The following is a 27058-nucleotide window of genomic DNA, read 5'->3' as shown; positions in this document are numbered from 1 at the left end:
ACCGGATATGGTTTTCACTTCACAGGTGTGCCATGTCAGGTTTAATAAGTGGGATTTCTTGCCTTATAAATGAGGTTGGGACCTTCAGTTGTGTTGTTCAGAAGTCAGGTGGATACACAGCTGATAGTCCTACTGAATAGACTGTTAGAATTTGTAATTATGGCAAGAAAAAAGCAGCTAAGTAAAGAAAAACGAGGGGCTATCATTACTTTAAGAAATGTAAGATCAGTCGGTCCGAAAAATTGTGCAAACTTTGAATGTGTCCCCAAGTACAGTTGCAAAAATCATCAAGCGCTACAAAGAAACTGGCTCACATGAGGACCGCCCCAGGAAAGAAAGACCAAGAGTCACCTCTGCTTCTGAGGATATGTTTATCTGAGTCACCAGCCTCAGAAATCGCAGGTTAACAGCAGCTGAGATTAGAGACCAGGTCAATGCCACACAGAGTTCGAGCAGCAGGCACATCTCTACAACAACTGTTAAGAGGAGACTTTGTGCAGCAGGCCTTCATGGTAAAGTAGCTGCTAGGAAACCACTACTAAGGACAGGCAACAAGCAGAAGAGACTTGTTTGGGCAAAAGAACACAAGGAATGGACATTAGACCAGTGGAAATCTGTGCTTTGGTCTGATAAGTTCAAATTTGAGATATTTGGTTCCAACCACCGTGTCTTTGTGAGACGCAGAAAAGGTGAACGGATGGACTCTACATGCCTGGTTCCCACCGTGAAGCATGGAGGAGGAGGTGTGATGGTGTGGGGGTGCTTTGCTGGTGACACTGTTGGGGATTTATTCAAAATTGAAGGCATACTGAACCAGCATGGCTACCACAGCATCTTGCAGCGGCATGCTATTCCATCCAGTTTGCATTTAGTTGGACCATCATTTATTTTTCAACAGGACAATGACCCCAAACACACCTCCAGGCTGTGTAAGGGCTATTTGACCAAGAAGGAGAGTGATGGGGTGCTACTCCAGATGACCTGGCCTCCACAGTCACCAGACCTGAACCCAATCGAGATGGTATGGGGTGAGCTGGACCGCAGAGTGAAGGCAAAAGGGCCAACAAGTGGTAAGCATCTCTGGGAACTCCTTCAAGATTGTTGGAAGACCATTTCCGGTGACTACCTCTTGAAACTCATCAAGAGAATGCCAAGAGTGTGCAAAGCAGTCATCAGAGCAAAAGGTGGCTATTTTGAAGAACCTAGAATATAAGACATATATCTACAGTTAGGTCCAGAAATATTTGGACAGTGACAGAATCTTCGTGATCTGGGCTCTGTATGGCATTATTTGGGATTTAAAATTAAACAACTGAGATGAAATTGAAGTGTAGATAAGGTTTAATTAAAGGGGTTAAAGAATTGCATATAATTTGCCATAATACAAATTCTAACAGTCTATTCAGAAGGACTATCAGCTGTGTATCCACCTGACTTCTGCACAACACAACTGATGGTCCCAACCCAATTTATAAGGCAAGAAATCCCACTTATTAAAACTGATAGGGCACACCTGTGAAGTGAAAACCATTTCTGGTGACTACCTCTTGAAGCTCATCAAGAGAATGCCAAGAGTGTGCAAAGCAGTCATCAAAGCAAAAGGTGGCTACTTTGAAGAACCTAGAATATATGACATATTTTCAGTTGTTTCACACTTTTTTGTTAAGTATATAATTCCACTTGTGTTAATTCATAGTTTTGATGCCTTCAGTGTGAATGTACGATTTTCAAAGTCATGAAAATACAGAAAAATCTTTAAATGAGAAGGTGTGCCAAAACTTTTGGTCTGTACTGTATATATATATGTAGTGAAAAGTATTCAAACACCTCGTGAACTTTTTCACACTTCTTCACTTTACACCCAAAAACGAAAATGTATTTCTTGGTATTTTATGTGATATACCAACACAAAGTAGCAAGTATTTGTGAAGTGTAAAGGAAATGATACATGGTTTTCTAAATACTTTAAAAATCTAAATCTGAAATCCCCCTAAATAAAATCCTGTGTGACCAATTTCCTTCAGAAGTCACATAATTAGTGAATTACACTGGTGTGTAATTTATTCTCAGTATAACTACAGCTGTTCTGTGCTGCCACAGAGATTTGTTTGAGATCATTAGGCATCAAACAGCAGAATGCAAATCAAGGAAAACACCAGATACTTCAGGGATAAAGCTGTTGAGAAGAGTAAAGCAGAGTTACATTATAAAAAATAGCCCAAGCTCTGAACATCTCATGGAGCACTGTTCAATCCATCATCATAAAATGGAAGGAGTATGGCACAACTGCAAAGTTACCAAGACATGGTCATCAACCTAAACTGACATCTCAAGCAAGGGGAGCACTAACTAGAGAAGCAGCCAATGCAGATAATGGTCACTCTGGAGGAGCTGCAGAGATCCACAGATAATGTAGGAGAATCTGTCCACAGGACAACTATTAGTCTTATTCCCCTCCAATCTGGCCTTTATGAAACAGTGGCAAGAAGAAAGCCATTTTTGAAAGCAAGAAATAAGAAGTCCTATTTGCAGTTTGCAAAAATCCATTTAGGGGACACAGCTAGCTTGTAGAAGAAGGTGCTCTGGTCAGATGGGTCTAAAGTATAAATTTTTGGGTTGAATGCAAAATGCTATGTGTTGCGGAAAACTAATACTGCACATCACCCCGAAAACAACATCCCCATGGTCAAAATGGTGGTGGCACCATCATGCTGTGGAGATGCTTTACTTTAGCTGGGAAAGGGAAGCTGAAAAGAGTTCATATAGGAAACTGCAAAAGACTTGAGACGGGGGTGTAAGTTCACCTTCCAACAGGACAACGACCTTAAACATACTGAAAGAGCTACAATAGAATGGTTTAGCTCAAAGCATATTCATGTGTTTGAATGGACCAGTCAAAGTCTAGACTTAATCTGTGGCAATACTTGAAAATTGCTGTTCACAGACGCTCACCACCCAATCTCACTGAGCTAGAGCTAGTTTGCAAGGAAGAATGGGCAAAAATGATGTGCAAAGCTGAGAGAAACATATCCCAGATGCAGTAAATGCAGCGAATGGAGGTCCTATAAAGTATTGACTCAAGGACAATGAATACAAATGCAAGTAACAATTTTCAGATTTATGCTTTTAAAATATTTATTAAACCATGTATCATTTCATTTACACTTCACAAATACTTGCTACTCTTTGCTGGTATATCATATAAAATTGCAATAAAATAAATATAAGTTTGTGGGTGTATCATGAAAGAATGTGGAAAAATTCACAGGGTTTAAACACTTTTTCATGGCACTGTATATATCTATATAGGTATTGTAATGCAGCGGCTTGCTGCATTGCCAAGATGTCTGAGGGGGGGTGTTCTGGCTGACCACGTACCTCCCCTTCAGGTGACTGATCACATGACTGTGACATCATCACAGGTCCTGTGCGAACAGAGGGATATATGTATCCGGGTGGTTTTGAAACAGAGGAAGTCAAGAGACCTGATCCCTGTGTCTGGGACACCATTAGCCCTGGAAGGCACGAGGCCACACCTGGTGAGCCTTAAACCACAGCTTTGGCAGAACAGAGCTGATGGAAGCAGCTCGACCCGGCAACAGGTAAAAGGGGTGCCTGATATGGACATTGATGTTGTTACCTTGCTGAAGACTGTATTTGAAGCCAAGCGGGCATAGCTGCCACTGAAAAGGCTCTAGGACATTACATGTGTAACATTCCTGCGAGCCACTGAGATGGACTATGTTATAGCAGTTTATGATGTGTAATAAACTGATGAGATATGTGTGACGGAAAACCACAGTTTTAAATAGCTGGCCTGTAGGTCACTATTTTTCACAGCGACCTGGTGTCAATAACTTCACTGACACACTGCAACAAAATTTACATTGGGGCCAGAAATGGCTGAATTTGAAGCAAACTTATATGTGATACGTGTGACAGAAAACCAAAGTTTTAAATAGCTGGCCTGTAGGTTACTATTTTTCACAGTGACCTGGTGTCAATAACTTCACTGACACACTGCATCAAAATTTACATGGAGGCCAATATTTTCCACGTTCACTACAAATTTCTGGATTTTTATCGCTGTAATATGGAAAGAATCTGGCTGTATTCTGCTGTGGAAACAAGCAAATGGAGCAGAAAAACAGTGTTCTCTGGAATGCTTTTTAACCAAATAATCAGGATTAAGATTAAAAAAATAATTATCCCTGGCCCCTGATACCTGGGGCTATTTACAGAAATATCTGTAACAGCAGCAGCAAACAGAACTGGAATGGAGCCTCTTGTGCTGTATTATACACTGTAGTCTGCCACATACACTGCCTGCCTGCCTAGTTCTGATATATAAATGTATAAATACAGTACAGACCAAAAGTTTGGACACACCTTCTCATTTAAAGATTTTTCTGTATTTTCATGAGTTTGAAAATTGTACATTCACACTGAAGGCATCAAAACTATGAATTAACACATGTGGAATTATATACTTAACAAAAAAGTGTGAAACAACTGAAAATATGTCTTATATTCTAGGTTCTTCAAAGTAGCCACCTTTTTGTTTGATGACTGCTTTGCACACTCTTGCCATTCTCTTGATGAGCTTCAAGCGGTAGTAACCACAAATGGTTTTCACTTCACAGGTGTGCCCTGTCAGGTTTAATAAGTGGGATTTCTTGCCTTATAAATGGGGTTGGGACCATAAGTTGCGTTGTGCAGAAATCAGGTGGATACACAGCTGATAGTCCTACTGAATAGACTGTTAGAATTTGTATTATGGCAAGAAAAAAGCAGCTAAGTAAAGAAAAACGAGTGGCCATCATTACTTTAAGAAATGAAGGTCAGTCAGTCCAAATAATTGGTCAAACTTTGAAAGTGTCCCCAAGTGCAGTTGCAAAAACCATCAAGCGCTACAAATAAACTGGCTCACTTGAGGAACGCCACAGGAAAGGAAGACCAAGAGTCACCTCTGCTTCTGAGGATAAGTTTATCCGAGTCACCAGCCTCAGAAATCACAGGTTAACAGCAGCTCAGATTAGAGACCAGGTCAATGCCACACAGTGTTCTAGCAGCAGACACATCTCTACAGCAACTGTTAAGAGGAGACTTTGTGCAGCAGGCCTTCATGGTAAAATAGCTGCTAGGAAACCACTGCTAAGGACAGGCAACAAGCAGAAGAGACTTGTTTGGGCTAAAAAACACAAGGAATGGACATTAGACCAGTGGAAATCTGTGCTGTGGTCTGATGAGTCCAAATTTGAGATCTTTGGTTCCAACCACCGTGTCTTTGTGCGACGCAGAAAAGGTGAAAGGATGGACTCTACATGCCTGGTTCCCATCGTGAAGCATGGAGGAGGAGGTGTGATGGTGCTTTGCTGGTGAGACTGTTGGGGATTTATTCAAAATTGAAGGCATACTGAACCAGCATGGCTACCACAGCATCTTTCAGCGGCATGCTATTCCATCTGGTTTGAGTTTAGTTGGACCATCATTTATTTTTCAACAGGACAATGACCCCAAACACACCTCCAGGCTGTGTAAGGGCTATTTGACCAAGAAGGAGAGTGATGGGGTGCTACGCCAGATGACCTGGCCTCCACAGTCACCAGACCTGAACCCAATCGAGATGGTTTGGGGTGAGCTGGACCGCAGAGTGAAGGCAAAACGGCCAACAAGTGCTAAGCATCTCTGGGAACTCCTTCAAGATTGTTGGAAGACCATTTCCAGTGACTACCTTTTGAAGCTCATCAAGAGAATGCCAAGAGTGTGCAAAGCAGTCATCAAAGCAAAAGGTGGCTACTTTGAAGAACCTAGAGTATAAGACATATTTTCAGCTGTTTCACACTTTTTTGTTAAGTATATAATTCCACATGTGTTAATTCATAGTTTTGATGCCTTCAGTATGAATGTACAATTTTCATAGTCATGAAGAAAAAGAAAAATCTTTAAATGAGAAGGTGTGTCCAATCTTTTGGTCTGTACTGTATATATATATATATATATATATATATATATATTGTGGAATACCTAGACAGGACGTTCAATGGACCCTCTTGCTATATGCACTGCAGTCTGCCACATACACTGTCAGCCTGCCTGTCTAACTTCTGCTATCACCTTTACCACTGAAAATATGCAGCTAAATTAGTGCTCAGAAGGACTGTTAGTTCAGATGGATCTATATATATGTTGTGGTATACCTACAGTCATGGCCAAAAGTATTGAGAATGAGACAAATAGTAATTTTTCCAAAGTTTACTGCTTCATTTTTTGTAATGGCAATTTGCATATACTCCTGAATGTCAAAGAGTGATCAGCTTAACAGCAATTACTGTACTTGTAAAGTCAATATTTGCCCAGAAAATGAACTTTAACCCCCAAAACACATTTCAACATCATTGCAGTCCTGCCTTAAAAGGAGCAGCTAACATCGTTTTAGTGATTGATCCATTAACACAGGTGTGGGTGTTGATGAGGACAGGGCTGGCGATCAATCAGTCATGATTAAGTAAGAATGACATCACTGGACACTTTAAAAGGAGGCTGGTTCTTGGTATCATTGTTTTTCTTCAGTTAACCATGGTTATCTCTAAAGAAACATGTGCAGCCATCATTGCACTGCACAAAAATGGCCTAACAGGGAAGAGTATCGCAGCTACAAAGATTGCACCTCAGTCAACAATCTATCGCATCATCAAGAACTTCAAGGAGAGAGCTTCCATTGTTGTCAAAAAGGCTCCAGGGCGCCCAAGAAAGACCAGCAAGCGCCAGGACCATATCTTAAAACTGTTTCAGCTGCGGGATCGGACTACCAGCAGTGCCGAGCTTGCTCAGGAATGGCAGTAGGCTGGTGTGAGTGCTTCTGCACGCACTGTGAGGCGGAGACTCTTTGAGCAAGGGCTGGTTTCAAGGAGGGCAGCAAAGAAGCCACTTCTCTCCAGAAAAAACATCAGGGACCGACTGATATTCTGCAAAAGGTACAGGGAGTGGACTGCTGAGGACTGGGGCAAAGTCATTTTCTCTCATGAATCCCCTTTTCGATTGTTTGGGACATCTGGAAAACAGCTTATTCGGAGAAGAAGAGGTGAGCGCTACCACCAGTCTTGTCTCATGCCAACTGTAAAGCATCCTGAAACCATTCATGTGTGGGGTTGCTTCTCAGCCAAGGGAATCGGCTCACTCACAGTCTTGCCTAAAAACACAGCCATGAATAAAGAATGGTACCAGAATGTCCTCCAAGAGCAACTTCTCCCAACCATCCAAGAGCAGTTTGGCGCCCAACAATGCCTTTTCCAGCATGATGGAGCACCTTGCCATAAAGCAAAGGTGATAACTAAATGGCTCATGGAACAAAACATAGAGATTTGGGGTCCATGGCCTGGAAACTCCACAGATCTTAATCCCATTGAGAACTTTTGGTCAATCATCAAGAGACGGGTGGACAAACAAAAACCAACAATTTCTGGCAAAATGCAAGCATTGATTATGCAAGAATGGACTGCTATCAGTCAGGATTTGGTCCAAAAGTTGATTGAGAGCATGCCAGGGAGAATTACAGAAGTCTTGAAGAAGAAGGGGCAACACTGCAAATATTGACTTGCTGCATTAACTCATTCTAACTGTCAATATAACCTATTGGTACTCATAATATGATTACAATTCTATTTCTGTATGTGATATAAACATCAGACAAACACTAATAAAAACCAGAGTCCAGCAGATCATGTGAAAATATAATTTTGGTGTCATTCTCAAAACTTTTGGCCATGACTGTACACTAACTAATAAACAAGCAAATCTCTCTCTAGCTCAGCAGCATCTCTCCCTCCACTGCCAGTTCCGGGGTAGCCTGTGACGAGCGGTGCCAGGTCTTATATAGACCTGATAACGCTGTGCGACCAGCCAATCACTGTAATGCCACAGCCAACATAGCTACGGCATTACACTGTGTGGCAGGCAATACCTGCATGTTCATTGGCTCTCTAAAGAGCCCAAATATGCCGGGAGGGGACCCGAGCTCCCACCCGAGCAACCAGGAAATACTTGCAGAGCACCGAGCATCTCGAGCAGTGAGATGCTCGGGCGAGTACCGAGCAGTGGCGAGCACGTTCACTAATCTTTACTTATAGCCAATGAAAAAACAAAAGTCATTATCTCAGTAAATTAAAATAATTAACAAAAAACACCTGCAAAGGCACCCTAAGCGTTTAAAAAGGTCCTTTAGTCTTTTTCAGTAGGCTCCACAATCATGGTGAAGACTGCATACTTAACAGATGTCCAGAAGGCAGTCATTGACACACTTCATAAGGTCCCAGAGTTCCAATTTTCATTTGGAAATCAAGGTCCCAGAGTCTGGAGGAAGAGTGGAGAGGCACACAATCCAGGCTGCTTGAGGTCTAGTCTGAAGTTTCCACAATCAGTGATGATTTGGGGAGCCATGTCATCTGCTGGTGTAGGTCCATTGTGTTTTATCAAGGCCAAAGTCAGCGCAGCCATCTACCTGGAAATTTTAGAGCACTTCATGCTTCCCTCTGCCGACAAGTTTTTTGGAGATGGCAATTTCATTCTCCAGCAGGACTTGGCACCTGTCCACAATGCCAAAAGTACCAATACCTGGTTTAAAAACAACAGTATCACTGTGCTTGATTGGCCAGAAAACTCGCCTGACCTTAACCCCATAGAGAATTTATGCGGTATTGTCAAGAGAAAGATGAGAGACACCAGACCCAACAATTCAGACAAGCTGAAGGCTGCTATCAAAGCAAGCTTGGCTTCCATAACACCTCAGCAGTGCCACAGGCTGATCACCTCCATGCCACGCCACATTGATGCAGTAATTGATACAAAAAGAGCCCTGACCAAGTATTGAGTGCATTTGCTGAATATACATTTCAGTACGCCAACATTTCGGATTGTAAAAACATTTTTTAAGCTGTTGCTATGAAGTATTCTAATTTACTGAGATAATGACTTTTGTGTTTTCATTGTCTGTAAGCCATATTCATCAACATTAACAGAAATAAACACTTGAAATAGATCACGCTGTTTGTAATGACTCTATATAATATATAAGTTTCACTTTTTGTATTGAAGAACTGAAATAAATTAACTTTTTGATGATATTCTAATTTAGTGAGATGCACCTGTGTGTGTGTATATATATATATATATATATGTATATATATATATATATATATATATGTATATATAGTGACAGTGTCACTGGTTTTATATGTGAGGGGAAGTATGTGTCACTCAGGATGCTCTCCTGTGTGAAATAAGACCTACTTTATTTTCTGCCAGTGTGCTTATGCTGGTGGATTTACTCTGTTAAAGGGTGTGCGGTTTTATGGGAATGGCAAAGCGGGCGGGATGCCATTCCCCCTACCTCCCCTCAGGGTGTGGCGGAGCAATGTGTAAAAGCTCAGTCCTTTTTTTTTTCCTCTGGAGTGTGGTCTGGAGAGTGAAGTCTCCAGACAGTGTTGTGGAAGCTGCAGAGCTTGTTGCAAGGACTTTGCCTGTGCAGTTATACTACAGAGAGCGGGCGGAACCCGCTCACCTATGGACAGAGCTATATTTTGTTTTGTTTTCCCGTTTAACCCAGAGGGGTCTTTTTTATTTTTCCTGTGGAACCCTGCATGAGTTTATGCCAGATAATAAACCAGCAGAAAGGTAACCTGAGAACGTGTGTCCTGAGTCTGCCTCCGGGAGAGACGAGCGAGTCGTCTTGCCACAATATATTTAGTGGCATGTAAAATTTTAGACAAAAAAAATATATATATTTTCATTTTTTTCATTTTTAAAAATACAAAAAGGGAAATTGGACGATGCAAAAGTTTGGGCACCCTTGGAGATTTGTGTGCTCAGATAACTTTTACTAGCAGCAGGGATCCGATATATAATTAAAAAGTAACTTTTAATAGATAATTTTAAAACTGCAGCTAAACCAACAAAAAAACATCTAAACAGACGCAAAACATGTATATAAAGTGCAAAAGTGAACCAGTGCAATAACAAAAATGGTACGATTTTACCACTTGCAGTCTTCCGAAGAGGCTGTCGATATATTCAGGAGGGGGCATGGATACAAGGGCACCATAGTTTTCCTGTCGTGCCCCGAGCGTGTTTTTCTATGCTCAGATACCTTTGACCAATGTTTCAGACCTTAATTAGCCTGTTAGGTTTATGGCTTGTTCACTATCATCGTTAGGAAAGGGCAGTTGATGCAAATTTCCCAGCTTTATAAAAACCCAGCCTCCTCTAACTTTGTGCCAAAAAACAACAGCCATGGGTTCTTCTAAGCAGCTGCCTAGCACTCTGAAAATGAAAATGGTGGAGGCCGACAAAGCAGGAGAAGGCTATAAGAAGATAGTAAAGCGTTTTCAAGTTGCCCTTTCCTCAGTTCAAAACGTAATTAAGAAATGGAAGTTAACATGAACTGTGGAGGTCAAGACAAGGCCTGGAAGATGAAGCAAAATTTCAAGGCGAGCTGCTTGTAGGATTGCTAGAGAGACATATCAGAACCCCCGCTTGACTGCAAAAGATCTTCAGAAAGATTTAGCAGACTGTCACACTGTCACAGAATACTGGAGGTAGGGGGCCTAAGCTGACCCTAAGCTGGGGCCCTGACTAATCCCTCGTCCTGGAGGTACTGTTAAAGGTACAGAGGTCCAGGCCGCCAGCGTAACCCCTACCTTCTGAGGATCCCTGCACCTAAGTAATCTAGTCCTGAGAAGGACCCCGATCACAACAATAGGGAACCAGAAATAATATGCCCACACACAGTATTTAGACGAACGAGACAGTACAAGGGAAAAACCAAAACCACCTTGCATACAACTTCTAAACAACTACAACAGAGGGAACACCAACGGGAAAGGAGATAAATGATAAAGCGAGGAAAGGGAAAACACACTTCCAAATACACTTATCTCAGCAACTCCAAACACCACGATCCGCTCTGTAAGTCAGAATGAAAAGCTTTCACCGACACCTCCCAAACAGACCTGCAGGAATATAAAGGAGTCTCACTAAAGAAGCATTGATTGCAGCTGGGCGAGGCTGGACCTCAGCTAGCCCAGAGAGAGAGAGAATTAACTCCTACACTGCCGAGAAAACACAAAGCACCAACAAGTCAGCTGCGAGAAGTCAGGCTGTGTGCTCGTGACGATCTTCGTGGCAACACACCCGTGACAGTACCCCCCCTTCTACGAGGGGCCTCTGGACCCTCAGGGCCAGGTTTATCCGGGTGAGTCGTGTGGAAGGCCCGAACTAATCGGTCTGCGTTAATATCCGACGCAGGAACCCACATCCTCTCCTCAGGACCATACCCCTTCCAATGAACCAAGTACTGAAGGGACCGGCGATTAAAGCGTGAATCAATGACCCTCGATACCTGGAACTCCAAGTTACCATTGACAACCACAGGAGGGGGAGGTAAAGGTGACGGTACCACCGGCGCCACATACCTCTTAAGCAATGATCTGTGAAACACGTTGTGAATTTTAAACGTAGGGGGGAGGTCAAGACGGAATGCCACCGGATTAATAACAGAACTGATTCTGTACGGCCCGATGAACCTGGGACCCAGTTTCCAGGAGGGAACCTTAAGTTTAATATTCCTGGTAGACAACCATACCTGATCGTTCACACTTAGGTCCGGACCAGACACTCTCCTCCTATCAGCCATACGTTTGTATCGGTTCCCCATAGTATTCAGATTCTTCAGCACCCCTCTCCATACTGAAGCGAGAGATGAGGAAAATCGTTCCTCCTCCGGAACCCCCGAAGAGCCCCCCCTACTGAAAGTACAAAACTGGGGGTGAAAACCATATGCCCCAAAAAACGGGGACTTACCAGTGGACTCGCTCCGCCTATTATTGAGAGCAAACTCTGCCAGAGGTAGGAAAGAAGCCCAGTCCTCCTGGTTCTCTGACACAAAACACCGAAGATATGTCTCCAAGCTCTGGTTCATACGTTCCGTCTGACCATTGGTCTGAGGATGAAAAGCCGACGAGAATGACAAATGCATCCCCCGCCGTGCACAAAACGCCTTCCAGAACTTGGACACAAACTGAGACCCCCGATCAGACACCACCTCGGAGGGTACCCCGTGAAGCCTCACAATCTCCCCAATGAACACCTGCGCAAGAGTTTTAGCATTAGGGAGAGCCGGAAGAGCGATAAAATGTGCCATCTTGCTGAATCTGTCCACTACAACGAGTATGACCGTTTTACCCGAAGACGGAGGGAGGTCAGTAATAAAGTCCATAGACAGATGAGTCCAAGGACGCTCCGGGATCTTCAAAGGTAAGAGGGCCCCAGACGGACGGGTATGTGAGGTCTTAGAGCGCGCACAAACCCCACAGGACGCGACAAAAGTTACCACCTCTTTATGTAAGTTAGGCCACCAAAACTGACGCGAGAGGAGATCCACAGTTGCTTTACTCCCCGGGTGTCCTGCAAAAACTGAGTTATGGTGTGCCTCGATCACCTTTTGTCGCAACTGATCTGGAACGAACAGTCTCCCCGGAGGTCCAACAGGGGCGTCTCCCTGAGCCTCCAATATCTCCTCCTCCAGCTCAGAGCATACTGCCGAAACCACCACCCCCTCCTGAAGAATAGGAATCGGGTCGTCCGTATTCCCGGCCCCAGGGAAACTACGAGATAAGGCATCCGCCTTTACATTTTTAGACCCAGGACGATATGTAACGACGAAATTAAACCTGGTAAAAAACAATGACCACCTAGCTTGTCTGGGATTCAGACGTTTAGCGGACTCCAGATATAGCAGGTTCTTGTGATCGGTGATGACGGTGACCGGATGAACTGCCCCCTCCAAAAAATGGCGCCACTCCTCAAAAGCTAACTTAATGGCCAAGAGTTCCCTATTGCCGACATCGTAATTCCTCTCAGCGGACGACAATTTTTTAGAGAAAAAGGCGCACGGATGCCACTTACCAGGGGACGAACCCTGTGACAATACTGCTCCCACCCCTACCTCGGAAGCGTCTACCTCTACAAAGAATGGCTGAGACGCATCAGGTTGAATGAGTATGGGTGCCGAGGCAAAACATTTTTTCAAGGAGGAGAATGCTTGACAAGCCTTGTCAGACCACCTAGAAAAATCCGTCCCCTTTTTAGTCATGTCTGTGAGAGGCTTAACCATGGACGAGAAATTACGAATGAACTTCCGGTAATAGTTAGCAAACCCCAGGAAACGTTGTAGTGCCTTAAGATTCTCCGGCCGATCCCACTCAAGAACTGCCCGCACTTTCCCAGGGTCCATACGAAAACCGGACGCTGAAACCAGGAAGCCTAAAAACTGGAGTTCCTGTACGGCGAACACACACTTTTCCCATTTGGCATACAGTTTATTATCCCGCAAGATCTGTAACACCTGTCTAACGTGCTCCTGATGAGACACCAGATCCGGCGAGTAAATTAAGATATCATCCAGATATATGACAACAAACTGTCCCACCAGGTGGCGAAAAATATCATTAACAAAGTGTTGAAACACCGCCGGGGCATTAGTCAGACCGAATGGCATGACAAGGTTCTCATAATGCCCCTCCGGAGTGTTAAAAGCCGTCTTCCACTCATCCCCCTCCTTCATCCTAATCAGATTGTACGCCCCCCTGAGATCCAACTTAGAGAACCATTTGGCGCCCACGATCTGATTAAAGAGATCGGGAATAAGTGGGAGCGGATACGGATCTCGGACCGTAATCCGATTAAGTTCACGGAAATCCAGGCAAGGGCGTAGGCCTCCATCTTTCTTCTTAACAAAGAAGAACCCCGCGGCCACCGGAGAAGATGAAGGTCTAATATGCCCCTTAGCCAGACTTTCAGAAATATAATCCTTCATGGCCTGCCTCTCAGGACCAGAAAGGTTATACAACCTAGCTTTAGGTAACTTGGCCTCAGGGAGCAGTTTTACAGAACAGTCATACACGCGATGAGGAGGTAGTTCCTGACACCCATTCTCCGAGAATACATCCTCAAAGTCCGCCAGAAATGGAGGTAAGACCCAAGGAGTAACCGCACCGATGACCGTGTTCATGCAGTTTTTATTACAGAATTTACTCCATTGGCTTATCTCTCTGGTTTGCCAATTAATAACCGGGTTATGCTTAGCTAACCAAGGAAGGCCCAACACTATAGGAGTGGGAAGACCCTCCAACACGTAGCAAGACAACAGTTCTTTATGTATTGCCCCCACTTGAAGTTTTACGCCATGCACAGCTTGCAAAAAACTTCCCTGACCGAGAGGTCTGGCATCGATTGAGAATATGGGGATGGATTTAGCCAACTCACTCAATCGCATACCTTGAACCCGGGCAAACCGAGCATCAACCAGATTAGCCCCGGCCCCACTATCCAGAAGAACAGATATCCTCTCAGTTCTCGTACCCACCACCACCTCCGCCGGTACGAGAAACTGAGACGAACCTAGGGACGAAATACCTACTCCCAGATTGCCGTCCACAACACAACCTGGGATCAACAGTTTTTTCGACGACTCTTTACTCTGCAAGGGACGGGATGGACACCCCCCAATAAAATGTCCTTTTTTCCCACAGAGAAAACACCTTCCTGTCTTATGGCGCACCACCGGTCCCCTTCCCCGAAATGATGTCCCTCCTAATTGCATAGGCTCCTCCGGACTGACCAGGGGAACCACCATATGAGGGGACCTTGTAGGAGGTGGAGACATTACAGGGGGTAGAGTTATCCCGCACCTCTCCCGAAGCCGTCTGTCAACGCGAATAGCAAGGGCCATAGCGGCTTCCAGTGACGCGGGAGAGTCATACTGTGCCAACACATCCTGTAATTTGTCGGATAAACCATGACAAAACTGGCTCCTAAGAGCCGGGTCATTCCACTGGGTGTCCGTGGCCCACCTACGGAACTCCGAACAGAATTCCTCCGCCGGACGATCTCCCTGCTGAATCCTACGTAACTTAGACTCAGCAAGGGAGATCCGATCTGGGTCATCATATACGAGTCCCAGAGCAGCGAAAAACCTATCCACTGACTGGAGAACCGGGGAGCTTGGGGGAAGAGAGAACGCCCAAGATTGTGGGTCCCCTTGTAGGAGCGAGATGACAATTCCCACCCTTTGTTCTTCACTGCCCGATGACCGAGGCCGCAGCCGAAAGTACAATTTGCATGCCTCCCGGAAAACAAAAAACTTGTCCCGCCCCCCAGTGAACCTGTCAAGGAGAGGTACTTTAGGTTCTGGTCCGGCTTGCTCCAGAGGATGCAAAACCTTGGACCTAACGTCCGCCAGCCCCATGGACAAACTCTGCAACTGCCGAGCTAGACCGGCTACTGGATCCATGGTAGCTGGAGAAAAACTAAGATGGTCGGTGAAAATGTCACACTGTCACAGAATACTGGAGGTAGGGGGCCTAAGCTGACCCTAAGCTGGGGCCCTGACTAATCCCTCGTCCTGGAGGTACTGTTAAAGGTACAGAGGTCCAGGCCGCCAGCGTAACCCCTACCTTCTGAGGATCCCTGCACCTAAGTAATCTAGTCCTGAGAAGGACCCCGATCACAACAATAGGGAACCAGAAATAATATGCCCACACACAGTATTTAGACGAACGAGACAGTACAAGGGAAAAACCAAAACCACCTTGCATACAACTTCTAAACAACTACAACAGAGGGAACACCAACGGGAAAGGAGATAAATGATAAAGCGAGGAAAGGGAAAACACACTTCCAAATACACTTATCTCAGCAACTCCAAACACCACGATCCGCTCTGTAAGTCAGAATGAAAAGCTTTCACCGACACCTCCCAAACAGACCTGCAGGAATATAAAGGAGTCTCACTAAAGAAGCATTGATTGCAGCTGGGCGAGGCTGGACCTCAGCTAGCCCAGAGAGAGAGAGAATTAACTCCTACACTGCCGAGAAAACACAAAGCACCAACAAGTCAGCTGCGAGAAGTCAGGCTGTGTGCTCGTGACGATCTTCGTGGCAACACACCCGTGACACAGACTCTGATGTTGTGGTACTGTCAGGACTCAAACCCAGCAGCACTTGTGCAACAGGCGGCAACTCTTCCCTCTGAGCTATTCAGCCCGCTGGACAGTTCCTGGCTAACCCAGAGTTTAGTACTTGTGCAGTGGCTCCACCTTGTGTTGTTCCTGATTGGCTTCATCCTGTGAGTTCCTGATTGAACACCCTATTTAAACCTGGCCTGGCACCTCTTTCCTTGCTAGATGATTGAGCCTTTAGTCTAGCTCTCCCTTCACCTGCTGAATCATCCAATATTATTCTGGCTTTTCCTGACTACGCAACCTGCTAAATCCTCCAATACTATACTGCTGTTCCTGTGTACTGACCTCTAGCTTTTCCTGACTACGCTACCTGCCGGTGCTGCCCCTAGTGCTTGCAATACCACTACTGCAACCCAGGTCAGTTCCTAACAGGTACATTGTTCTACTGTTCAGAGACACCTGCACAAATATAGCCTTCATGGAAGAGTCATCAGAAGAAAAACTCTCCTGCATCCTCACCATAAAATTTCTGCATTAGAAGTATGCAAATGAACATCTAAACAAGCCTGATGCATTTTGGAAACAAGTCTATTAGGTAAAAATAGAACTATTTGGCCACAATGATCAAAGGTACAGTACAGACCAAAAGTTTGGACACACCTTCTCATTTAAAGATTTTTCTGCATTTTCATGACTATGAAAATTGTACATTCACACTGAAGGCATCAAAACTATGAATTAACACATGTGGAATTATATAGTTAACAAAAAAGTGTGAAACAACTGAAAATATGTCTTATATTCTAGGTTCTTCAACATAGCCACCTTTTGCTTTGATGACTGCTTTGCACACTCTTGGCATTCTCTTGATGAGCTTCAAGAGGTAGTCACCGGAAATGGTCTTCCAATAATCTTGAAGGAGTTCCCAGAGATGCTTAGCACTTGTTGGCCCTTTTGCATTCACTCTGCGGTCCAGCTCAATCCAAACCATCTTGATTGGGTTCAGGTCTGGTGACTGTGGAGGCCAGGTCATCTGGCGTAGCACCCCATCACTCTCCTTCTTGGTCAAATAGCCCTCACACAGCCTGGAGGTGTGTTTGGGGTCATTGTCCTGTTGAAAAATAAATGATGGTCCAACTAAGCGCAAACCGGATGGAATAGCATGGCGCTGCAAGATGCTGTGGTAGCCATGCTGGTTCAGTATGCCTTCAATTTTGAATAAATCCCCAACAGTGTCACCAGCAAAGCACCCCCACACCATCACACCTCCTCCTCCATGCTTCACGATATGAACCAGTCATGTAGAGTCCATCCGTTCACCTTTTCTGCGTCACACAAAGACACGGTGGTTGGAACCAAAGATCTCAAATTTGGACTCAAAGAACCACAGCACAGATTTCCACTGGTCTAATGTCCATTTCTTGTGTTCTTTAGCCCAAACAAGTCTCTTCTGCTTGTTGCCTGTCCTTAGCAGTGGTTTCCTAGCAGCTATTTTACCATGAAGGTCGGCTGTACAAAGTCTCCTCTTAACAGTTGTTGAAGAGATGTTTCTGCTGCTAGAACTCTGTGTGGCATTGACCTGGTCTCTAATCTGAGCTGCTGTTAACCTGCGATTTCTGAGGCTGGTGACTCGGATAAACTTATCCTCAGAAGCGGAGGTGACTCTTGGTCTTCCTTTCCTGGGGCGGCCCTCATGCGAGCCAGTTTCTTTGTAGTGCTTGATGGTTTTTGCAACTGCACTTGGGGACACTTTCAAAGTTTGACCAATTTTTCGGAGTGACTGACCTTCATTTCTTAAAGTAATGATGGCCACTCGTTTTTCTTTACTTAGCTGCTTTTTTCTTGCCATAATACAAATTCTAATAGTCTACTCAGTAGGACTATCAGCTGTGTATCCACCTGATTTCTGCACAACACAACTGATGGGCCCAACCCCATTTATAAGGCAAGAAATCCCACTTATTAAACCTGACAGGGCACACCTGTGAAGTGAAAACCATTTCCGGTGACTACCTCTTGAAGCTCATCAAGAGAATGGCAAGAGTGTGCAAAGCAGTCATCAAACAAAAAGGTGGATACTTTAAAGAACCTAGAATATAAGACATATTTTCAGTTGTTTCACACTTTTTTGTTAAGTATATAATTCCACATGTGTTAATTCATAGTTTTGATACCTTTAGTGTGAAAGTACAATTTTCAAACTCATGAAAATTCAGAAAAATCTTTAAATGAGAAGGTGTGTCCAAACTTTTGGTCTGTACTGTATATGTGTAGAAAAAAAGGACAAAGAATTTTAGGAAAACAAAATCTCACCAACCATTAATCATAGGGGCGGATCAGTCATACTTTGGGATTAACACAAAAAGCCAATGGCACAGGGAATATTTTACAGGTAGAGGGAAGAATGGATTCAATGAAATTCCAACAAATTCTTGATGCAAACATAACACCCTCTGTAAAAAATTGAAACGAGGATGTCTTCTACAAATGGATAATGATCCTAAACACACGTCAAAATCCACAATAGACTACTTCAAAAGGTGCAACCTGAAGGTTTTACAATGGCCCTCACAGTCCCATGATCTGAACATCATTGAAAATCTGTGGCTATACCTCATAATAGCAGTGCATGTAAGACGACCCAGGAATCTCACAGTACTGGAAGAATTTTCCAAGGAAGAATGGATGCAAATCCCTAACTAGAATTGAAAGACTCTTGTCTGGCTGCAAAAAGCATTTACAAGCTGTGATACTTTCAAAGCGGGGTGCAACTAGGTACTAACCATGGAGGGTGACCAAACTTTTGCATCGGTCAATTCTCCTTTTTTGGAATTTTTAAAATGAAATGTAAAAGATGAATATATATATATATATATGAATATATATGTATATATATATATATATATATATATATATATTTGCCTAAAATACAAAGGAAATGTATCATCTTTAACTTTATGCCTTTTAGAGATCATTTCATCTTCAACTTGCTTAACTGTTCACAAAAACAGTAATTTTGAACAAGGGTGCCCACACTTTTACATGCCAATGTACAGTCATGGCCAAAAGTATTGAGAATGAGACAAATAGTAATTTTTCCAAAGTTTACTGCTTCATTTTTTGTAATGGCAATTTGCATATACTCCTGAATGTCAAAGATTGATCAGCTTAACAGCAATTACTGTACTTGCAAAGTCAATATTTGCCCAGAAAATGAACTTTAACCCCCAAAACACATTTCAACATCATTGTAGTCCTGCCTTAAAAGGAGCAGCTAACATCGTTTTAGTGATTGATCCATTAACACAGGTGTGGGTGTTGATGAGGACAGGGCTGGCGATCAATCAGTCATGATTAAGTAAGAATTACATCACTGGACACTTTAAAAGGAGGCTGGTTCTTGGTATCATTGTTTCTCTTCAGTTAACCATGGTTATCTCTAAAGAAACACGTGCAGCCATCATTGCACTGCACAAAAATGGCCTAACAGGGAAGAGTATCGCAGCTACAAAGATTGCACCTCAGTCAACAATCTATCGCATCATCAAGAACTTCAAGGAGAGAGCTTCCATTGTTGTCAAAAAGGCTCCAGGGCGCCCAAGAAAGACCAGCAAGCGCCAGGACCGTATCTTAAAACTGTTTCAGCTGTGGGATCGGACTACCAGCAGTGCTGAGCTTGCTCAGGAATAGCAGCAGGCTGGTGTGAGTGCTTCTGCACGCACTGTGAGGCAGAGACTCTTTGAGCAAGGGCTGGTTTCAAGGAGGGCAGCAAAGAAGCCACTTCTCTCCAGAAAAAACATCAGGGACCGACTGATATTCTGCAAAAGGTACAGGGAGTGGACTGCTGAGGATTGGGGCAAAGTCATTTTCTCTGATGAATCCCCTTTTCGATTGTTTGGGACATCTGGAAAACAGCTTATTCGGAGAAGAAGAGGTGAGCGCTACCACCAGTCTTGTCTCATGCCAACTGTAAAGCATCCTGAAACCATTCATGTGTGGGGTTGCTTCTCAGCCAAGGGAATCGGCTCACTCACAGTCTTGCCTAAAAACACAGCCATGAATAAAGAATGGTACCAGAATGTCCTCCAAGAGCAACTTCTCCCAACCGTCCAAGAGCAGTTTGGCGCCCAACAATGCCTTTTCCAGCATGATGGAGCACCTTGCCATAAAGCAAATGTGATAACTAAATGGCTCATGGAACAAAACAAAGAGATTTTGGGTCCATGGCCTGGAAGCTCCCCAGATCTTAATCCCATTGAGAACTTGTGGTCAATCATCAAGAGACGGGTGGACAAACAGAAACCAACAAATTCTGGCAAAATGCAAGCATTGATTATGCAAGAATGGACTGCTATCAGTCAGGATTTGGTCCAAAAGTTGATTGAGAGCATGGGAGTGAGAATTACAGAGGTCTTGAAGAAGAAGGGGCAACACTGCAAATATTGACTTGCTGCATTAACTCATTCTAACTGTCAATATAACCTATTGGTACTCATAATATGATTGCAATTATATTTCTGTATGTGATATAAACATCAGACAAACACTAATAAAAACCAGAGGCCAGCAGATCATGTGAAAATATAATTTTGGTGTCATTCTCAAAACTTTTGGCCATGACTGTATACACAATGTCTGACACATTATATAGATACTACCGTACAGTGCAGTAATACTGAAGTTAATCATTCTTTTATTTTTTAAGCTACCTGAGCATGAATGTACAATGCTAATTACATTTGTGTCAGCTAACATTCTAAAGTTCTACATGAGGGTAATATACTAACATATTTTGCACTTACAAATTAATTTGCAGCATTTTCTCTAACAGCACTGTCAACTGAATATGATTTCATTAATTTTACAAGTTACACAAAAAAAAAATCTCCTCAACTCTCTTTTTATTTGGTTTTCAGGCTAAATTTTCAAACTTACCAACACCTCCATTTGTTCCAGTGCCTGCTCCATCTAATCCTGTTCCTCCTCCAATAGGGGGAAATCCATTGCCACCAGGTATAGGAATATATCCATTTCCAGGGCCAAATCCATTGGGACCAATTACTCCTGGACCACCAGGTCTAGGGCCCCCAAATGGAACACCTTCAATACAAAGCCTTCGGTAGTCATCTAGGGTGAAAGATATAGTTAGAACAAATCCTATAACGAGAAGGAAGTACCACAAATTTTAATAAATAAATCCAAAATACCTCAAACTCAGAATACCAACCACAAAAGAAAGGTATAAAGGAACAACACAATACCAATTGTTATTCATATATTTAATTTTACTCAATTTAAACATCAGAAAACAGACAACAAGAAGGATTAAAAATTCTTTAAAAACTTATTTATTGCGAGCATCCCCCCCCTCCCGAGCTGTATTTTAATTATTTTAATTATATTTTTAAAGAATTTTTAATCCTTCTAGTTGTCTGTTTTCTGATGTTTAAATTGAATAAAATGAAATATATGAATTACAATTGGCATTGTGTTGTTCCTTTATACCTTTCTTTTGTGGTTGGTATTGAAAGATATAGTTAGTTTTGGAGCACAGCAGTAAATAATCATGGATACTTATGAAATTTTACAATTACAATCAAGTAGCCAGAAAAGACAGGTAAGGCTAACAGTGAAATTGTTTTAGTGCTTCATGTTCTAATTATTTACATATACAGTATAAATATATATATACAGGGTGGTCCAAAAGTGGGTGGCCAGAAAATAATAACATTTATTTTGATTTATATATAAAATTATACTGACTAACACAAGCATAACATTGACAATTAAATTTGATTCTGAACAATAATACAAAAGCCCTTAAATTTTATCAACGCAGGTGCTCAAACTGTTTTCCATTACAATTTGCACAGCTTTGACGTCTGCCTCTTACACTTCGACAAACTTTTTTGCACAAGTCTCTTTTGGTATTAATTTCTTGAAATGCATCTCTTATGGAATTTTTCAAATCACCGACACTTTTTGGTTTTCGACTATAAACTTTGTCCTTGAGTACTCCCCAAAAGAAAAAATCCATTGGGGTCAAGTCTGGTGAACGTGCTGGCCAATTAAGTGGGCCTCTTTGGCCAATCCATTTGTTAGGAAATGTTTCATCAAGATACTCGCGGACTACTCTTGAATAATGTGGAGGGGCCCCATCTTGTTGGAAATAAAGGTCATTTGAATTAGGCTGTTGCCTGTAACTGGGGAACAACTTGATTCATTAGAATTTCGCGATACTTATCTCCTGTGACTGTTCCATCAAAATATATTGGTCCTAAAACACAAAAACTTGAAATACCACCCCAAACATTGACACCAGGCTCATTTAGTTGTTGCTCTAATGGTAAATGCATGTTCTCATTATACCAGTAAATACAATTATGTCTGTTAATATGGCCGGATAATTTGAAAGAGGCTTCATCACTCCACATAATGTTATCTAAAATTACTGGATTTTCTTCAATTTCGTTAAGCATAATCTCACTAAATTGCAGCCACCTGTCTGGATCATCCTCCAATAAACCATGAATTAGACATGGACGATAAGCTTTCCACCAAATAGATTTCAGGATTCGCATTATAGAAGCTCCTAAAATTCCCAATTCCAAAGAGGCTCTTCTGGTGGACTTTTTTGGACTCTGAACAAATGTTTCAGCAACAAGTTGTTTATTATCTTCTGTACAGACTGTTTTGGGTCGACCAGTTTTTGGAGCATTAAGGATTGAGCCAGTGGTATTGAATTTGTCACGAATGCGGTAAATGGTTTGTCTCTTTGGGATTGAGTACCAAATGTTTCAACCCAATTTGCTCTAACGGTTTCAGCATTTTGAGATTTCCCATACTCTGTTAAAATCCATTTTCTTTGATCTGTATTTAAATTATTTGCCATTATGTGTTATCTGAATTATCTGAAAAGAAAACAGATTTGGGGGAGATCTAGCTATGAAAACTAGATCTGTGAAACTGGCTCAGTTGCCCTTAGCAACCAATCAGATTCCAACTTTCATTTTCCAAAGAGTCTGTGAGGAATGAAAAGTGGAATCTGATTGGATGCTAAGGGCAACTGAGCCAGTTTCACTTTACACCATGTTTGATAAATCTCCCCCTTCATAACCTTATTACACTTTCCGTCCACCCCTGTAAATATATGTGTGATGAAATTCTGCGTGGTAGGCTCTGAGAATGAAGGGAGGCCTTCTGGACTTGTTGATAAATTCTTCTGCCACCACCAAAATCTCCTAGAAAACAGTGTTTTTCTAAAGTTTATTCATTTGGGTGGGTAACTGGGTATGGAGAGACAGAGAACATGGTGTGGAGAGGTGGGAAAAGGGCATGGAAAGTTGGGAAAAAGGGCAATATCTCAGAATAGGCATGGGACACTGCAAATATTTTCGAATACCTCCATAAGACAAGTTCTGAAAATATGATATATATACTCTTTATCACACATAGCTGATTTTGACTACAATACATTTCAGGACTAATGGTAAAATATTAATAATGTATTAATTAAATCAGATTTAGCTTGCTCATGCTGCCCAGATGTAATATTTTCTGTATGTTTCATAAAGGTAGATCATGTGGCTGCTATAAAGCCCTAGAAATAGAATGACAAATTCTGGTTGTTCTATCCTTTTGATTCTGGCTGTCTGTGTAGGACTTTTCGGTCCAGATCAATAACTGACAGCCTTTGCAGTATGAACTTGCACCAAAACAATACAATGTGCTTAGTTCCTACTATTCTACAACCTGCTGCTTAGAGATTGGGCAGAGTGTGGACGGAATGTTTGATGTGGCAAATTCCACCCTATATTGAGATCAACAGTGAGGAACAAATACTCAGAAGATTACAATGTATCATATTAGGAACGGTCTTATGAATAAGTAGTGCTAGTTATTTAAATTTGTGATTGCACATTCTAATGAATTAATTGCATAGTTTCCTACTTACCAGAACCTCTGACTGGACACAACTCAGGTAAGGAGCCCAGCGCCCAGCAGCGACCAGATTCACAACAACACTGCATTTTCGTAAATCTGCCTGTCAATTCCTGTGCGCAATGTCCATTCACGAGGCTGGAGAAGCATATACCAGATCTCTGATCTATGCAAAAATAATGACATACAAATGTTTTTATTTGCATTAAAAGCTATTAACAAAATATTGCAATAATTTAGTAAATAAAGTCAAAGTACCTTCACTAGATAGATCTTTTATGAGTGCATAACTCTTTTTCTTTTGTTTAGAAAGACACCAGAACAGAGAAGCCAGGGACTGACAGAATAGAGAAGAAAGAGACATTTTTTTCTCCATCTTCTCCTCATCCAGGAGAATAAGATCACATTATGATCACACTCTAAGTGTGATTTGCATAATCAACCCGATTCTCTCAGATGAGAGAATATACGCTCATGTGACTCTAGCCTATGGGTGAGCAAAAAACATCACATCCTATACAGATCAACTGTCTAGCATTCAATTTTTGTGGATACATTGAAATTATTAACAATAGGAACCTCTTTTAGGTCTTGAAAATTTTATCCATTATTATTATGCATTATAAAAATGCATGCAATACGGATGACAATACAGATGAAAAATACATCCGTACAAAAATTATCAATTTTTCTGGATGAAAACAGGATGATTTTTTATATGCCCATTGAAGTTAACCTATGGGTAAGAACACACTATAATACTGCTACATCCATGTGCAGTTAGCTGGAGTCTTCAAATAATCTATTAATTGGACAAATAATTTTGTGAAAAATACTTCAGTTTTTCCCTGAAAACTGCAGGTCAATATCAAGCATTTGAAAACTCCATCCACTACATGTTGGAAGTGATCTTGTTCATAAGCGACTTCTACTCTCTGTGTTCTAACCCTAAATTGAACAAAACAGCTTACTCTGGATATTCTAACAATATGTTAATAAACTGAGCAAACCTATTACCCCACTTGCCACTGCACCAGGGCAAGAAGGAAGAGCCGGGCAAAGTGCCAGAATTGGCACATCTAATAGATTTTTTTAAATTATTTATTTAAATCATTTAGAAAAAACGGCGTGGGACCCCTCTATTCTTGATAACCAGCAATGATGAAGCTGACAGCTGAGGATTGCAGCACACAGCTGTCGGTTTTGCCTGTGCTGGTTATCAGAAGTAGAAGAGACTCCACGTCATTTTGTTTTGTTTTTTATTTACAGCACAGGTGCCGGATGATGAATACCCCCATCAACGGCAGTAGTACTCTCGACGCCTGTGACCGGCGGTAACTTTTTTACCACCGGTCATAGCTGCTGGCTCACATGCGGTCATTTGACAGTGTGGAAACCACAGCTTTCTTACCGGTGGTAATGATCTTACCGCTGATCAGAGCCCATGTTTGCTGTGCTGACACGCAGGTGACAGAGTGGCAAACAACGGATGTTCGGGCCCTCCATTCATCTGAATGGGGTCCGGGGTCGGGTTCGAGTTCGGGTACTATTCTGGTACCTGAACCAAACTTTTTTTAAATATTTGGCCGGACCCACCGAACTCCAAAATCCACAGGTTTGCCCATCACTATTTGTAATATAATCCATTATAAATGACTCCTACCGGAGAATTCTGTTTTTCATGGAGCATAGCTGGTGTAGTGACAGCAATGTTCACTAATACTAGGACTTCTATCTTTCTTATAGAGAACTGAGGAATCATTTTGCCTGATACAGCTGCCAAAGGATCCCCTGAGATGAAAACATGGAACTTGTAAAAAAAATCTCCCCCAAAAATGTTTTTCTTTTTTTTAGGACTTTTTAACTCTGAACATGTTTTAAGCAGATTTGTCACCAGATTTAACAATAAAAACTGTACACATTATTATATAGATTTCTTGACAGTGATGATACTTGTGTATTTACTTTGAAAATACATGTAAGATTGACTGTATAATCCAGATATTAAGTTGAGCATTTTATGAGTCCTGCTATAGAATGAAATAGCTCATGAGTCTAAGTGTATTAGTCTCTTTCCACTCTGGCTGACTGATAACTGCAGCTTTTACTGAGCAGTGTGAGATTTCAGCAGCAGGAGGAACATTGAGAAGCTGTCAACCAGACTAGGTAACCAGAGACTTAACTAAATTTTGATACAAAATACACGGCTATTCTAATATTGATTTTCAAAGTAAATACAGCATTTTTATCAGGTCTAAAAAATCTATTTAGTTCTGGATGGAGCTAGAATTTTGAAATCTGGTGATATATCCACATAAATGGGAAAACTAAGCTTTTTTCAATTACATGACTTTCTTAGATCTAGATATGTAGTTAGCATTTCTGCTTTCAATGAGAATTACAAGAAACACATTGAAATCTTTGGTTAAGAATAGTGTTGAGCGAACATGCTCGACACTGCTCGGTACTCGCCCGAGCATCACGCTACTCGGGATATTCGGCGAGCACCGAGCATTTCCGGGTTACTCGGGCGGGAGCTCGGGTCTCCGCCCTGCATGTTTGGCGCTCTTTACAGAGCCAATGAACATGCAGGGATTGCCAGCCAGTCACTGTAATACTGCAGCCATATTGGTTGTGGGCATTACAGTGATTGGCTGGCCGCACAGATTCACCTCGAGTATTTAAAACCGGGCGCCACCATCTTGGACACAGTCGCTCCGGATTAGACAGTGTAGGGACAGCGCTGCTGATTTAGGGAGAGATATAAGCTGCGAAATAGTTAGTGTAGGGTCTGTAAAGGCTGCCAGAACAAACAAAGAGTCCTTTTCAGGACTAATATCCATCCCAGATACCAGGCAGGCAGGCTGTATAGGAAACACAGTGGTTATACCAGCAAACGCTGCATTACAGTCCTGTGTGCTCCTGTTGCTGAAATTGCTGGACTTAGCACCAGGTGTCGGGGGCCAGGAAAAATCCTTTTTTTTTCATCTAAATCCTCCTTTTTTTTTCCTCCTTCACACTGTACAAATACCCGTCTTATTAACCTTTGGTGTGTCGTTCCCCCCCCCCCAAAAAAAAAGCGTGTCTCTGATTTTCCAGAC

The 27058-nt window shown here is 42.4% G+C and overlaps 1 protein-coding gene across 1 annotated transcript in view; it reads right to left on the bottom strand.

Annotated features, from left to right (window-relative positions):
- The window catches only part of FBN2 (fibrillin 2), a 406583-nt gene that overhangs the window by 263237 nt on the left and 116288 nt on the right, over positions 1-27058 (bottom strand). Inside the window, exons 9-10 of the mRNA XM_073676558.1 lie at positions 23971-24123; positions 20952-21143 (exon numbers count right to left, since the gene is read on the bottom strand). Coding sequence (XP_073532659.1) covers positions 20952-21143; positions 23971-24123 — 345 coding nt within the window. The remainder of the gene's footprint in view (positions 1-20951; positions 21144-23970; positions 24124-27058) is intronic.

This window comes from Phyllobates terribilis, unplaced genomic scaffold (assembly GCF_046119375.1).
Source record: "Phyllobates terribilis strain yellow unplaced genomic scaffold, ASM4611937v1 Scaffold_1__5_contigs__length_1240528914, whole genome shotgun sequence".
Taxonomy (NCBI): Eukaryota; Metazoa; Chordata; class Amphibia; order Anura; family Dendrobatidae; genus Phyllobates; species Phyllobates terribilis.
This window is presented reverse-complemented; position numbering and strand designations above follow the sequence as displayed.